This window comes from Zeus faber, assembly GCF_960531495.2.
Source record: "Zeus faber genome assembly, chromosome: 10".
NCBI classification, from domain to species: domain Eukaryota; kingdom Metazoa; phylum Chordata; class Actinopteri; order Zeiformes; family Zeidae; genus Zeus; species Zeus faber.
This window is the reverse complement of record NC_137199.1, coordinates 27462199-27478923: the sequence shown is the minus strand read 5'-3', so window position 1 is coordinate 27478923 and position 16725 is coordinate 27462199. Positions and strand designations below refer to the sequence as shown.

Here is a 16725-nt window from a genome sequence, read left to right as displayed (position 1 = left end):
GGAGCGGGTGTGTGAGGCAGGGCAGAGGCAGTGTTGAGGTGGAAAGACTTTTTTTTTTTTTTTTCCCCCACAAGGACATTTTTCTGGAAATTTGCACGTTAGCACTTAAGAAAACAATCTGCTGGAACGCCGTCCTGTTTGGTGTTGACTTGAGCGCTGAAGGTGAAACCCGCTCGTTCCCTCGTACGAGGACCCCGCCCGTATGTGTCCGTGTACAGTATGTGGATAACCTTGCATGTCTGATTTTGTGTGCACGTGCAGGAATGCGCCGTGTATTGCACGCAAGTACGGGAGTGTTACACACAGCCCCACCTCCAGAGTTTCTCACTCGCAAAAGTTGCTCAGCTGTATATTGACCGATCTGTCCGCCATCTTGAGAAAGTAACTGAAATAAAAATGAAAAAATAAATAAAAGGAGTTGATGACACAGATGGCAGCCTTTTTAATAGCGCAAAGAGATTAGTCTTGAGAACTTAGGCCTGGGTTCCTGAGTAATTCCAGTTTACCCCACGGGAGCCTCTGCCACCCCACCGGTGACCTGAGCATCTGTCCCCGGCCGAAATGGACACTCCCCGGGGAGCCGTGTTGGGCAAACAGAGGCGTAGCTGCCCAGTGAAACAGGAAACCTGACAAACTCTTGTAAAACTAAACCATTAGTCATCGTCCCGAGAAGCCGCTTTAGTGTCTCGAGGTTTAATTAGTGTCCTTAAACACACTGTGTCCTTTAATATGGATCCTGTCATGGGATGTAATGGCAGTATTTCCCTCCGGTTTATTAATGCAAATACAAATAAGTTCATGATATAAAGTTATATTTTAATTGTTTGCGATTACACTGTGTGTAGATATCTTGAATAACATTGCTTTTCCTGTTATTTTTAGGACATTCTTGCAAACTTCTGGCCAAGAACATGGGCATGTTGGTGATCAACGAGGACACACTTGATGTAAGTTTTTTATTTTTCAAATGCTCTTCACCATTTTGCTTACAACACCGGCGTAATTAAAAAAAACAACCGGTCTACATGGTTCCAGTATTTCAACATTACATTTCATTTCATTGTTTTTGTGACACATACAGATTTGACGGGAGGGTCATGACGCTTTACAAGCATTTAATCCATTTTTAATCCGTGTTTGCAAAGTTCTTTGATCTGTCATTCAGTTTAATCGGAGGCGCATACGTTTTCCGCACTTCTAACACGTGCGTTTCAAGCGTTTCTCTCATAATTCTCTCTTTTTAAAACAGACGTGCCCAAGGAGACTCACTTGCAATACAGATAGATTGACCTGTCGCAAAACTAATGCAGCGCGCATGAGCAGGCTCACTGCGTGTCCGCTGGAGAGCTGTGCCGAACGCTGTTGTTCATCTGTTCTACATTGACAAACCATGTGTTTCATTCTGGCACTTGTGGTGTTGTTTTGTTTGGCCATCCCAAAATCCCTGTACTTCAACTACTTAACGATTAGGACAACTGGCAGGACGCAAAGTGGAACCTTCAGCGTCAACAAGAAAACGTCCCTGATCTGTCCATTTTCAAAATCATCAAGTCTGCTCTTACAGCACTATAGTGGTGTGAAATTTAGTTTTAGCCAGTTACCAGTTAGGACTCAAACTTTACATTACCCCTAACAATTTTCAGATGATGACGCACATTTTTGATTTTTGGATATTGTCTCTATTTACAGGTTCTGGAATTTTTTTTAAATATAGTGAGAAACCTGCCTCAATATTACCTGGAGACCTGGAGATACTTTTGGGGAGGGTTTATCACCATATAGTTTGTATTTTCCAAGACCACTAAATAGGAATTGGAAAACGGTCAGGGGTAATGTAAAATGTGTGTGCTGACTAGTAAATTGGCTAAACCTCAATTTGCCACCGGTGTGGTCCTTAAACAACGGGAGGAAGCAGTGTTAGGGGGGAGGAGCTCTATGGAACCCAAATGCCCTCTTAAAGGGGACCTATTATACTCCTTATAGACAAGTTAATACAGGTCTCTGAGGTCCCCAAAACATGTTTTCAAATGTTTTTGCTGAAAATACCACTCAGATTATGCATTCGAACCATTCTAACATGCCTCTAAACCATCCTGTTCCAGGACGCTCTGTTTCAGTGTGTGTGCGTCCCTCCTGAGCCCTTTTAGTTCTGTGAGCCAATGGGGTTTGAGTTTAACTTTTGTGCTCCGTTGTATTTGGTCCGTAAACATTCACTGATTTCGCCTCGTCAGGCCACCGCAATCTGTTTCTGAAATAAAATAAATCAAATATATACATCAACAATAAAACACACACTATTTTTTCTTTTTTTTCGGTTTTGTTTGGAGAAACACACAGCGGCTGGGATGGAGCCTGATGGAGCAAAATGTTGTAAACACAGCGTTCGGGGCGGTCGGAAACCTGAGCGCTTTGCTCGCAGCCATTACTTTGTCATTAGTTTACATCATTATTTGACTCTTTGACCACGTCTAATATGAACAACCGACTTGATAACATTATACCTGTATGTATGACAGAAAACAAGGAAAAAGCATAATAGGTCCCCTTTAGGTACCGTATGTTGGACCGTATGGGAGGAATGAGGGGTCGTGAAGAGATGGCTGGAACGGCAGAGAAGGAGAGGGATTAGGTGGGGGCGAGGGGAGTGATGACGGACGGCCTTCACTCTGTCAGCTGGTCGTTAAGCGTGATAAATGGAGTGGAGGCCCAAAATTTGGGGCCCGGCGCATTTATTACGCAAACTGACCGGGCCTTTGAAACGTCAGCTCGCATTCTCCTGTGGTTGCACAGACGCTTACACAAGGCTGTTGGTTGAGTTGTGGAGGGAGAGCGACTCCTCCACCTGGACTACGCAGGCTCGCTGAGCGGCACAGGAGAGCGACGGCGCTGGGGATTTGGAGTGCTCTCACGTTGCGAAAGAGAGTAATAAGAGAGTAATTGGAGCATGCCCCCCCCCCGTGTTTAGAAACGCTTATCAAAGAGGGGACGAAGTTCGAGAAGACTTGAAAGGACTCCCGAGTCGTCCCGTGCACTAAATCTTCCAGCCGCTGAAACTCCCAAGGTGAAATTTGTTCTCCAAGGGAGGATTAGGTCATTATCCCAAGCTTCATCATCTGAGCAGTACGGTTAGTCATCTGGTGAGGCGACAATGCTTTGATAGAGATTGAATGTGCTTGTAGTAAGGACAGTACAGTCAACCAAGTAGAGCTGCGCTCACAGTACGTTCACCAGGACTGTCATCGCAGTGAGTCTTTACTGCTGGAGTCGGTCTAAGGTAAGGAGTTGCAGCATGTTCTGTGGGTGGTGTTCAAATGAGCTTTAAAAATGCTCCACCCTCGACTTACTTGCCACTCTGTCTTAATCGATGGTTCTATACATATTTGGATGCAATCTAAAGCCTAATTTTACACACACACACACACACACACACACACACACACACACACACACACACACACACACACACACACACACACACACACACACACACACACACACTTTGCATTTTCCTGCTCTGCCTCCCTCCTCCGTCACATTTTTCTGCTCCATTTGAAGGTGGGTGAAGGGTGTTTCACCAAATATCTCAGCAGCTCGGTAGAGGGGCCCAGAAACTTTAGAGCGAGTAAGAAAGGCGCCAACGCAGTAAGGACACCGCGGCTCGGTCATCAAAAAATCTTGAGAATTAACATTTGGCTCAGCGGACACATGCATTTCAATGTGAATGTGCTCTTGGATGCAGGAGCCTCTAAATGAGTGGAAACCACCCTCTCTGGTTGCCATTGCATCCGTACAATTCAGATGATGACATTATGTTGATGCTTACATCCAGGTCCCGCATCATTACTGTCACGTCCTGGTGGCTATATCACTCAGAGGCTATATCAACAATGGAGCCATTTTTTTTACAGGAAACTCGTACAAATTGCTGAACGGACACCACATACCTTCTCCCAAGCCAAACACTTGTGAGTCACATAGGCTAAACCGGTCATTATAGCCAAAACAAAGAGGCTTTAGCAGGAGACATATAGCATTAGCGCGGAAATTCCTCATCTGAAATTAAGGGGGGAAATGGGCGCCCCACTTGAGAAAATGGCCGTTCTGTTAAACGGTGCTTATCACAATATATGATGAATAGATCGTACCCTCGACCACATTGAGTGCTTTCCCATACAGACTGTATACCACCTTGCTTTAAGTAAGCACTTACACACATGCTCTCGCACAAATGTGCCCAAACAGACGTTCTCAGCTGAGGTTACTCCTGCCAGCTCGATGGAGGTGCTCTCCCTTTGATTCTAAGGTTTAATATACGTAGATGGCACGCAAGCGATGCTTACAAACCACATGCGTATACACACCTACACTTACACACACACACACACAGACACACACACACAGGCACGCACACAGCTTGCCATCTCTCCTGTTCTACATGTGGAGAAGTCTTCACAGCTGCAGTCCTTGTCTTTTCTGGTTAGGCTTCCCCTTTGTTAATCCGCCCCGTCTCTCTCTCGCTCTCGCTCTCGCTCTCTCTCTCCTGCTATTTAGAAGTCTCTCTGTCCCCCTTTCTCACTTTGTGAAACATAAAGCCGCCCTCTCCAAATATTTCCTCTGAGTTTGGGTTTCAGAGAGCCGTGTTATGCTAAACCGCGGTGTCCCGGTCCCGTCGGTACAACCTGAGGTGCTCCGGGGTGTCTGACCTTCCCGCCAGAAATGTCCATCCTGGAAATGCGTCTCAAAGTACAAAAGGGTTTCGCTTTTGTGTTTCGTTGTTTTCAATCAAATCAGAAACGCGTGGCAAGCGGTTGAGAAAGGCCACTTGCTTCAAACCGCAAAAATGGGAAAAGTTGCAATATCGCAAACACGGAGGAGAATCGCAAATGTCGCTACTACGGCGGAAACACGGCTTGGATGGAGACTGCTTCGCCGTAAAGGAGCAGGGGCACTCGCACGCGACTTGTTTGAGGAAAAATGAACTTTTACTGCTTAATCGCTGCCGTTGGAACGGCTTAATCATTTGGTTTATTTTCTACACTCCACAACCAATTAGAACGCCCCGTCTCTCAGCCCCGTCCGTGGTGGTCAGGTCTGCCAGCTGCCATAACGGCTCCAGCTGTTCCTCGCGTTGTGAAGGTGTGACCTCAGGTGGAGGTATCACAGAACGTGCTGATTTTATTCGTTCTTGCAGCCAGACAGAATGTGGCGGTTCCCAGCCTGCTGGAAAAGTCACTTATTTTTTCACCCCGTGGTGTTTAATATTTTATTCTAGTATTCGTGCTAGATCTATTGCACTTCTATTCCCATTTTCTCGGGTTAAAGTGTGAAAATATACACTATACGTTGCCTTAAGTGCCGCAGTGCGCCGAATGTTAACACAGTGTTGTTTAAGGTTTGTTAAAGAGTCTGCCTTTCATCTTTGTAGTCAAAGGCTGATATGTTTTATTTGACAGCGTCCCCTGCCCGGCACCGCAACCCCTCTCCGCCCGTAAATGGTTTGAACACATTTCTATTCTACCTGTTCTTGTCACTCTGAAAATGGACAAATAATTGGCTTCATTTCCTGACGGCTTTGCCATCTGGGGGGAAAATGATGAAAGGATAGATAAAACCGTCTCACCACTCCATCTATCTCTGTCTGTTTTTACTAGAGGCGGCTGATTGTCTCATACCTGTGCACTTAATCCCATTGTCATCCTCGTATTTATAGTTTTTCATCATCACGTGTCACGGTGGATCTGTACCGTATATCACCCAACCCGGCATACCCACCGTCCTGATTCTCGCCCTGAACGTTGAGGTCTTTACCTTATGGTAAAGATTTAGGTTTAGTGGGCGTGTGAAACACGGCCAAAACATGAGGTGGATGCTGCGCGGCATCTTAGGATGAGCAGGAAGAGTTGATGACAAATTCATTCCTTATTTATCTTCACTCAAACCCATTTATTTAACTTTTTTTTTTTTTTTGGTTATTGCTTCATCAGAAACATGGCTTACAGAGAGCGCCTCTGGAGAAATCTTCAAATGATCGAAACACGATTCTGTTCACCACGTCAGAGAGAGTAGATCTCAAGGCGCGATCTCAAGGCGGGCATCTCTTGTTTATTCGTGGTGACTGTGAATTTAAAATTAGGGACGATCTCGCTCCGAAGTCAAATAGGGCCGAGGCGGAATCAGCTATTTATTTATTTATTTATTTACTTACTTACTTACTTATTTTTGAGGAGCTCTCTGGTGGAAATGTTATTGTTGCTGTTATTTATCACCCATCCAAGTTTCATTCATCAGGTTACATTTTAGGAGATTTCAATGTAAACCTCTTTAAAAGATGAATAGAATACCCTAACAGGGGATTTTCTCAATATTATTTTATTCCACTTACCTTTTCCCTCGTCATCATAAATCTACGAGTTAGAGAAAATGCAGCAACTTTGATTGATAACATCTTGACTAAGGCTTTGAGCGAAAGAATGGAATCTGGGGACTTGTATTTCGACTTGTCAGATCATTTTCCCATATCGCGGGGCTCTTTAATCGAGTTTGTGGAGCTAAACATACCAAGAAAACGACGCACAAAAGAATTGTGAGCGAGTCAAATATTTCCCAATATAAATACATTTTCTCACACATGCTTGCCGGTATTTCATGGGTGGATCTACATGAGGAAACCCATGCTGTCTACGAGTTGGCACATCAACGTTTTTCCTGAAAGTTATGAGTATGAGTTTCAGTGAATGTTTTCCAAATTGGCAAGTCTGAGAAGAAATACATGCAGGACTTCAATAAGCCCGAGTTGACAGTTGATTTACTGAAGCAGTTGAGGAAAAAGAATAAACTCTACAGACAATATGTCGCAAATCCTACTCCTCCAAACCCGCAGTGTTTATAAATCCTATTGAAATAAATAGATCCATTCCATTTGATCTGCAACAAAATAAATATTTCTGTGAAGACTTTGTGGTGCTCAAAGGATATTAAAACCACACAGAACGTAATACGTCAGTCGTCGCAAAGAGAAAAGACGACCCCAGAGCCACCTTCCGGCTTTTTGGATGGGGAAACTGGCTGAGCAATCCACAGATTTTTATTCCGAGAAACGTTCCTATTATGTCTTCTTTTAAGCCCCCTGATGTCCGAGGAGTAAGTGACATAATTGACGAAGTGGAAACATCCTCGGCTGCTCATGACAATGCTTGTGCATTCCCTGTCAAACTGGTGAAACAGGCAGCCTCGCAGCCTTTGTCTTTGGAAACAGGCGTTGTGCCAGGAGATTGAAAAGTTGCCAAAGTTATTCACTCTGTTTTAAGCAGATGATCCATGTTGTTTTAATAACTATAGATCCATATCTAGTTTGGCATGTTTGTCAAAAATATGAGAGGAAAAAAAAACAACATATACAAATGGATTGTTTTCATCTAGATTCTAATTCAATTCTTTACGAACTTTGTCTGGTTTCTGGAAGCATCGCTCCACTTCCATGTCTCCGCTGCAGCTGCTGGACAAACCTACCTCTGCACTTGAAAATAAAGAATCTACTTGTAGTCATTTTCATAGACTTTTCAGAAGCTTTGGATACGGTTGTATAAATATGGTCCTCTATCATTCAAATTTCACTTTCACTGATTAAGGTCGCTAATGTTGGTTTCACTGCCTACGCCACATGGTTCAGGTCAAATAAATAATCTTTTTACATAGAAGAAAAATCAAACTGTGACATTGAAATGTCTTCAAGTCTTACATTTGGAACGGGCGTGCACTGCACTAGTAATTGTTGATGAGTGTTTGAGTTGGAGAGAACCAACTAATAAATACATCTATTTGTGTAATAAGGAGGGTTAGTCACCACACATCGTCTCCTTACCCTTTCTTACATTCTAATTTATCCCTATCTTTCATAATATTGTAATAAAGTTTGGGTGAGTACTTTTCCTACTACTCTCCACAAAATCTTGGTCTTCGGGGAACATTTTGTTGGTATTGCAACCCGATCCAGTCACACATCTCATCTGCTCCGCTATTTCACAAACTCCCAAATTCTTTGACATTAATAGTTCTCAAATATGTGTTTTTATTTAAAGTGAAGGGAATGTTCCTGAGCAGTTCACGACTTCCATTTCAAGCAAATTGACTCAACTCGTCAGTCTTGAGATCTTCATCCACCCAGATCTATCACTTGCCGGGGTCAACTTTCCATCAGATTTAGGCGTAACAAGTGATGGAATGGCTTTTCACACCTGCCAACAAAAATGTTCCATTATAAAATGTTACAAAAGATGCTTAAAAGATCAGTTAACAGCTGTTTTCTAACTGCTTTTGTTTCATTCATAGTGATATGAGTCATTACTATTGCTCAGGAGTTAATACAGGTGTATAAACATACCCCCCCCCCCCCCCACACACACACACACACACACACACACACACACACACACACACACACACACACACACACACTTTTACACATTACACACTCACATTTCCTACTTTTATATTGATATTATTGTTATTATATATTTTATTACTATTAACCTGCCATCACTTTTATGTAGTCATATTTATTTTCTGTATGATAATTTTGTGTTCTCAATAACATTATGAAATTTGAACATTATTTAAATAAGCCCACAGTGATTTGTGCCCAACCAGCACTGTATATATTCATTGTTATCTTTTGTCATTTTTGTTTATTCTTTAAATTGTGCAAACATTTACCAAAAGGGAAAAAAAAAAAAAAAAAAAAAAAAACGACAATTCATTTTATCGTTTTAACAGAGACTATTGATTTGCAGACTAATAAAACCCCCGACCTCAGGGTATGTAGTTCTGTGCGGAGCAAGAATCTCTTCTTAGATCCTCCCTTTTTTGTTGCTGGTCTCAGAAATGATGCGACTTTGATGCGACTTTGATGCTACTCTGGCATAAACACTGTCGTGGTCCAAGACTTTAAACATGACCATGCAGCACATGATCTGGGAATCATTGTTGTAAAATGGGGAATTTTGTACAGAATTCAGATGGTTCCTCGGCCTAATACCCTGGGCTTATCTGCCCACCCTACTGTAAACCCCGGCGAGCAAAGCCTTCTTCGCATTTGGACCCCAGAGAAGGTTTTGATGTAAAACTAACCGTGAGTTAAGGATAATGAGCGGTACTTTACCTGTCGGGTGTGGTTGAGGTCTTCACAGTCTGATCAGCCATTGAAATCTCCGTGACTTCTGCTCTCATCAAATTGAGTGCACACGCTGCATTCCTGAAGAACAGCTTACAAACAGAAAAAAAAAAAAAAAGTTTATGGATGATGAGAACTATATGGAATTTTAGAAGTGAAACGAAATGCCCCCCCCCCCCCCCCCCCCTCCCCGGTTGCTCTTGTGCTCTATGTTGGACCCTCATAACACATTCCCTATTTTCCAAATGAAGCACGGCCTTTACTGTATATTATGCTTACTCATTCCCATCATTATATGATGTTCTGTCATTGGTAATAAATCTGACATAACTCAACGAACGTTAACAATAACTCTTTCCATATGTGAAGACTGGTGTGCTGGATCCAAGCTACAATTAACTCGGGGGGGGCAACGGATCACAAAACTCACGATTCACGGATCAGATCATATTTCGGACCAGTATTGCTTTCCATTTATTCTGTGAAACACTTCAAGCAAGGAACTTTTGCCCATGGCCCACAATGAAATCGACATTCAGATGTCCAATGTTCAAATAAAATATTCAATACTCAGTTGTTAAATGAAAGTGCGATATGAGGCAGGCCGTCTTCCTTTGAACATGGCGGTGAAGGGGGGAAAAAATAGGGTTAGATCCGCCCCCGGTAACTGAATTTAACTCCTGTAAGTAACTAGTCTAGTTCCATTTCTCCCATTCGTAACAAACCAAATTGAAAGAAAATCGTTTCAGAATTAAGCAAGTTAAAGTTGTTTTTGGCAGAGAAGTATGGATCTCTCCATACACGTTGTATTTGTTTCCACGTGGATCTCGGCCGCTGCGATGTGCAGCAGACGCATGGCGGCGACGTCCTCATCCGCCACATGTCGTAAAGTAGCGGCAACGCAGTGCGTCGTACCGTGATCCAGTCATTGCTTCAGAGTGAAACACAGCGCGCGTCCGTCTTGTCTCTTCTTTTCACTGCAACTCCGTATCGTGATTTAGCGGCAGTAAAACTATTTCACTATTATGGTAAAATGTTGTAATTCATCCGCGGTTCGCATGCGAGCCGAGCCGTGGGGGGGGGGGGGCGTTCCGTGCGGATCAACTACGTCCCATTACACCACTACAATTAACTAATTCTCGTCATAAATATAAATGCTTGAACTTTGCCCGTGAACAGGCCTCAGCGATCCCCTAAGGGAAAATTATCCTTTCCCTCTGGCGTAGGAGCGCATGGTGAGACAGTTTACCCAGCGCCCCCGGAGGAGTATCTAGTTCAAGGGGACGCACGGGGGATTGAACCCAAGACATTTTAGTCAGGATCAATTTTAAAACATTCTGATGCCAATCACTCGGGTTGACTCCCAATGATTGAAAAATAAAGTTTATTTAAAAAAATAATTATAATTAAAAAAAAAAATACAAAGAGTTCCCCCTTCACTAATGTTCAAGGGCAATTCCGCCCGGGGAGAGCAGCGTACACGTTTGACAGGTTGAGGTGTAACTGTTTGACTTTGTGGCTGGCCACTGCAACCTCTGCAGAGAGCTAGTGGCAGCAGTAGACCACAGCGGAGCAGGAAGACATGGGCTGTACCGCTTGACTGTACATATAGAGAGCTGGTTGAGAGCTCAACTCAGCAGCTTTTAGACAACTAATAGGGGAGTGTTAATTTCAACGACATAGCACTTCTTTTTACCTAAAGACCTCCTGAGCCAGGGCGATGGCTAGACACTCTAGGCAGTTATGTCGTAGTGATGTTTTTTATTTTTCCCTCCAATTTCCAACAACTGATATTCTTTATATGTGTTTATTTTATTTTTATTTTTTTTGTCTATACAGGGAACAAGGGAGACACTAAGCCACCACTGTGGAATGCTGGGCGATGCCCTCTACAAGGAGAACGACTTTGCCCTCATCATCGATGGTAAAACCCTCAAATATGCCCTCACCTTCGGCGCACGGCAGTACTTCCTGGACCTGGCTCTGTCCTGCAAAGCAGTCATTTGTTGCAGGTAATCTTAGTCAATTAACTATTGACAATTGCTTATGTAACTGCATACTGTAGTATGACCAGTTGTTAAGCATAAATTAAGTATAGCCAAGATTTAGGTGCCTGGAGCTGCTATAGTTATTATTATTTTTTAACCTGTGCTGTCAGCGTGCTGGGCATACAACACAGAGTATTTGTCTGCCATTGCATCTAGAGTGTGTGTGTGTGTGTGTGTGTGTGTGTGTGTGTGTGTGTGTGTGTGTGTGTGTGTGTGTGTGTGTGTGTGTGTGTGTGTGTGTGTGTGTGTGTGAAGATGTCCACTGGTGAGTGTACATGACTTATTGGCATTGGTGTAGAAGGTCGGAGCTGCTATGGTTATAAAAGGTGCAAATTATACAAATATACGTTGTCACTTTTTACTGCTCATGGATGCCAGCTCTGAGGATTGAACCCTTAGCATCAGCGTTGCTGGACAAAGTGTTCCTTTATTTAGTTACTTGTCGTCAGACAGGAGTAATTGTTTAAAGAAACTGTCACCGTGGATGATAAGACCACGCAGATTCCACAGATCTACCTGTGTGTTTTAATTGAAAATCAGGTCACATTTTTCCATTACAGAGTTTGACTTTCAAAGTGTCCCGTTTAATGGCAAAGTGTATTGGTATTTTTATAGGATGGGTTTAAAACCGGTGGTAGTTAATAAAAAGTCAGCAGCTTGAGGAATCGTGAATGAATACATCATGTTGACGTTGACCTACCCAAGCCATATAAATGAGTTGACGTACTGAAGTGCTAAAGCAACCATGGCCAGGTCTCAAGCCAGAAATCAGCTCCGTGTTCTCGCCACAACAGCAATCCTGCAGGTGCCACATCCATGACGTCAATTTTTTTTTCGTTTTTTTTTTTATTTCTACGTTTGCATTGCTGCACACCCCGCTAGCGCGAGCAGATGCTGTGAGATGAATGGCTCCCCGTTTAAGCATCAAGAATATAACCGTAAAAGAAGTTTTGCAAGAATTTGCTTGCTTAAGAGAGCTGTCTGGTTTAACGACGTCATCTCTGGAGACCGGCTGCACCATACATCAGCGTTATACCGCCGGTCTGCGTGGAGGAAGCTTCTGTGTGGGAGGCTGCTGGACCCAGCTGTCACTGAGGGGATAAAGTAGGATCGTCGTAAAGGAGGAGTTACTGGACGTGTCAGATCCATCACGTGATCATTGGGCCGGCATGACGGGCCCTTCCAGGGAGGTTAAGTTAGTCAGACAGGGGTCGGAGGGGAGGAAGAAAGAGGCCGAGCGGGGAAAGGAAACAGTCTGTCGTTTGCAATTATCTTTCAGAAAATTTGATAAATGGGTATGGGTAAAACAAAAAAGAGTTACGCTGTCAATCTTAACCAACAAACAAGTATTATCAGCTTATTTATTTTTATTTTTTGCATGGAGATCAGTCTAAACATTTTTTTGTTGCTTTTAGATCACACCACCGTCGTTTTTTCTAAGTTATACTGAAAACTCTTAATGATTCTTGACAGGTTTAATAATTTGGCACATGTTTCCCAAAAGTTCTTGGAACAAGTCATGGTACATTGGAATGGAGTATATCTCCTCACTCCTAAAGGAGAGGGAACATATTGAATATGTAATATATTGTTATTCATTCAAAAGAAAATGGGTTTATAAGACCTAATCTCAGAAAAAAATGGGTCATTAGGATATACATATTATGAACGGCATTTTTGTGGTGTGTAAAGAAGCCTCTTGTCGCCTATGTTCAGTACATTAGACTATTATATTCTTACTGTTGGCACGTCTCACTGTCTGCCTTAAGACTTCTATGCTTTTGGTGAGGTTGAGGAAGAGCGTTGGGGTTTGCAAAACGCTGACCTCATGACTTTTGCAGAATAAATGTTTTTCTATGCCGACCTCAATTACATTGCTCAATACTGGGAAAATTGGAAGATTTCCTGTGAGAAAATGCACTCAAATACATCCTGAAGGTATTGGTATAGTGCATAGTTAACTGTCTATCGTACGTCTTGCGGTTACCAATTCACTATAATTGACTGGCACATGAGTAATTTATACTGAAAGACTCTGAGGTTTGAAAATGTCTTGATTTGTAACTTGGCTTGGCATATTAAATCAGATTCAGACTGTTTTAAGGTATCACATAGTAATATGTGTGTTTCTGGCCTTTCCTAGGGTCTCTCCTCTTCAGAAGTCGGAGGTGGTGGAGATGGTGAAAAAACAGGTGAAGGTGATCACCCTGGCCATCGGTGACGGTGCCAACGACGTCGGCATGATCCAGACGGCCCACGTCGGCGTGGGGATCTCGGGCAACGAGGGCCTCCAAGCCGCAAACTCCTCCGACTACTCCATCGCCCAGGTAACAGGGAAAAATGTCCAGACTATTGTCACGAACTGATCAGAAGTGCTGATGAATCCTGCAAAGAAGTGGCCGCTGTCCGGTAAGCGGCGCCTGAGAAAGACGAGTAACATCCACTTACACAAACACTACCGCAAGAAAACATTCTAGCAAAACGCCCTGTTAATAAAACCGCATATTCCAGAAACCAGTATCCCTGAAACTCTTCATCGACATGTGATACTGCATAAACTAGCAGAAATATGCTGGCAACAAAAGCCGTTGGGCTCTTGTACAATGGTTGTTCACAGCGTGCTGTTCTTTACTCTGTGTTTGTGGCAATACATTAGCTGCAGGGCTTGAGAGAAAGGCAGAGTAAATTCCCCGCGCTTCAGCATTCAGTTACTCACGGAGAGACTCCGGTTCGTCCTAAGTGCCCCCTTTCTGTCCACGTGACATGTAGAACGCATGTGTCTTTCAAAGAAACGCGGCCTCAAATAATCCATTTAGGTCGAGTCCCGGCGTCGGATTAAATTACTCCTCCAGACTTGCGTGGTTGGCCTTTATGGGGATAACAGCACATTACTCGCAATTTGCCCACAGCGTAAAATTAACAATCCTCCCAAGTTAACTTGTTTTCCCATTCTGTAATGTGGATTAGATGGTATAAACAGCGTTATGGCATTAGATTCATACCGCTGTAATTTATTACTGAACCTGTTTTTAGGATTTAGAAACAGGTTGAGCAATAGACAAACCCCCAGCGCTAAGATTCCGAGATGGGCCCAGTCGTCTTTAAGCCGTCTGATATCTGCTGAAGTGAGTGTAGGACGGATGGGGTCTGTGCCGCGGTGCCTCTGCTGTCCGTCTGTCATCAGCTCGGCTCTGTTGTAACCGGCTGTTTGATCCCACCACACCAAGGGTCAGACAAACGGGAGCGCCGTCCCTCGGCTTTTCAATCTGCCGGGAGCAACGCCACGGCCTCCTCCTGCTGCTTCGCTGAAAGAGAAGCCGGCCTTCAAATAATCCAAACCATTTACCTTTAGATATTTCCGCTTTGATTTGATAGAGATTCTTGGTTTGAATGGAGAAAAAAGGTCCACTTTGTCAGAGGGGAGTGCTGGTGGGCGTGGCCTGGATGTTACATTTGTTGCAGTGACTTATCTGTAAGGATGGTAAATCAGTTGGCTCGGTGTATCCCTCTCCAGCGTAGTCACGGTTATTAGCAAGAGGTCATGTTGAAATATGATGTGCACCTCAGGCTCCTAAATAGCAGGATTATCATTACGCCATTTAACTATTACTCTCAGCCGTGGGAGAGCTACACCCCTACTCATCCTCTCCCCTTTTCAGCGATAACCACCGTTGACTTACAAAGACTGGTATGTGTCCGGGAAGTCCACCCCATGCTGCCTCTCAGCTTCCTGCTGCCAAAAGACGATAAGACTGATTCCTCTTTTATTAATCTGAAGGTTCCTGTGCACACAGCAGTGTTCCTGGCGTGGTCCCCTAAATGTTAAGACTGTGTGCTGTGGAACACCCTGAGATCTGCTATTCATTTATTTTGGCTTTGTCTCTCCTTCGTAACCCCTCCACACAGTTCAAATACTTGAAGAATCTACTGCTGGTTCACGGGGCCTGGAACTACAACCGTGTGGCCAAGTGTATCCTGTACTGCTTCTATAAGAATATTGTCCTCTACATCATTGAGGTAAGTCTCAGCCTTGAGCTCGCACAGAGCAGAGTCACGCTAAGCATCAGATCTGAATGGCCAACATTAGCATTTTTCCACGTGACATAATTAACTAAGGCAAAGATCCTTGTTGGTGTTTCCATGTTTGTATTTCCTGGTGACTGGGCCTACACATTACCCGCCAATTTGTGTGGGTCCAGCCATGAATGGTTTGCGTGAGTTCACGTTTATCCTTTGACATGCACAGACAGCAGTGTATGCAGGGGAAATGTACCCAGGCTGACTGGAAGTCGGCCTTGAGGAAACCTTTGCCAGTTATTAGAGCCTTTAAGTATAGATATACAAGAGCCATTTGAATACTTACGCAGTTCAGCCAACTCCAGTCATTCTCCCCTTTATTCCCGATGTTATTAAGACTCATTATCTTGGATGATTTTCCAGTATGCTGACAGCTGAGAAGTTAACACGTACGCTTGTTCCTAAGGTGTTACCTAAAATGTACCAGCCTTTTTGCTTATGTATGTCCCACGACGGACGCTGGGAAATCTGTTCTTATCGTTGGTCTCATGGTTTGCCTGTCTGTGATGGCCTTTGACAGAAGCCATGCCCAGCGTTGATAGCAGTTTCAGAGGGACAACCAAGAGCCCTCAGACAGGTTTAGTGCTTGCTATCAGCACCATCTTTCTCGTGAGGGGTGCTTGACTGTTTTGATCTACAGGTATACGACATGGAGTCACAAAGGAAACAAAATGGAAAAACTAAATATTACTTCCCTATAGACAGCTTGTGTTCGGTAACTGGATTATTAGGGGATCCGTAATATTGTAATCGTTCGGATTTTTATTATTCACTGAATTTTTCTGGCTAGAAGTGTCCGGTACAAGACAACAGCTAGAGCTACGCACACGGTTGAGGTGTAGTTAGAACCGGGACGTCACAGACATGTCGTGGTTCAAGTTTCATCTAAATCGATCCACATATGGAGCAGAAAGTGGTGAAAAGCCCATGAAATTTGACTTAAATTTCATGCTTGCTTCACCGACATCACCCAATGTACTGTTAATGTGCAGATTGTGTTTCCAAACGGCCATTTGCGTCGTGCGTGGTGTAGTCTAGAGGTTACAAACTAGGGGTGTGTGTGTGTGTGTGTGTGTGTGTGTGTGTGTGTGTGTGTGTGTGTGTGTGTGTGTGTGTGTGTGTGTGTGTGTGTGTGTGTGTGTGTGTGTGTGTGTGTGTAGGTGGGGCTGTTCGATTGATATTTTATCCCTGTGGTCTTTTTGTAAATGATGACATTGTTTTCCGATACAACCCCACGTTAGATGCAGCCTTGTGTTCCTGCTTATTTTGCCGGATTCGCGGAGGTCGTAAGATACAAAACCGGCGACTGCATGATGAGTTCATGTTCTCGGAATGATCTGAAAAACAGTATCGTGAAAATTATAAATAATCACGTAATAATTAACGTCAACCATTTTCCTGTTTCATGCAGTCGTAACCCATAGAAAAAAT

At 43.6% G+C, this 16725-nt stretch overlaps 1 protein-coding gene across 2 annotated transcripts in view; it reads left to right on the top strand.

Annotated features, from left to right (window-relative positions):
- Nucleotides 1–16725, top strand: part of atp8a1 (ATPase phospholipid transporting 8A1) — a 106461-nt gene that overhangs the window by 72538 nt on the left and 17198 nt on the right. For both annotated transcript variants that reach the window (XM_080007873.1, XM_080007874.1), the window contains 4 exons: nt 883–947; nt 11009–11181; nt 13361–13544; nt 15124–15234. In XM_080007873.1, the coding sequence (XP_079863999.1) occupies nt 883–947; nt 11009–11181; nt 13361–13544; nt 15124–15234 (533 nt within the window). The remainder of the gene's footprint in view (nt 1–882; nt 948–11008; nt 11182–13360; nt 13545–15123; nt 15235–16725) is intronic.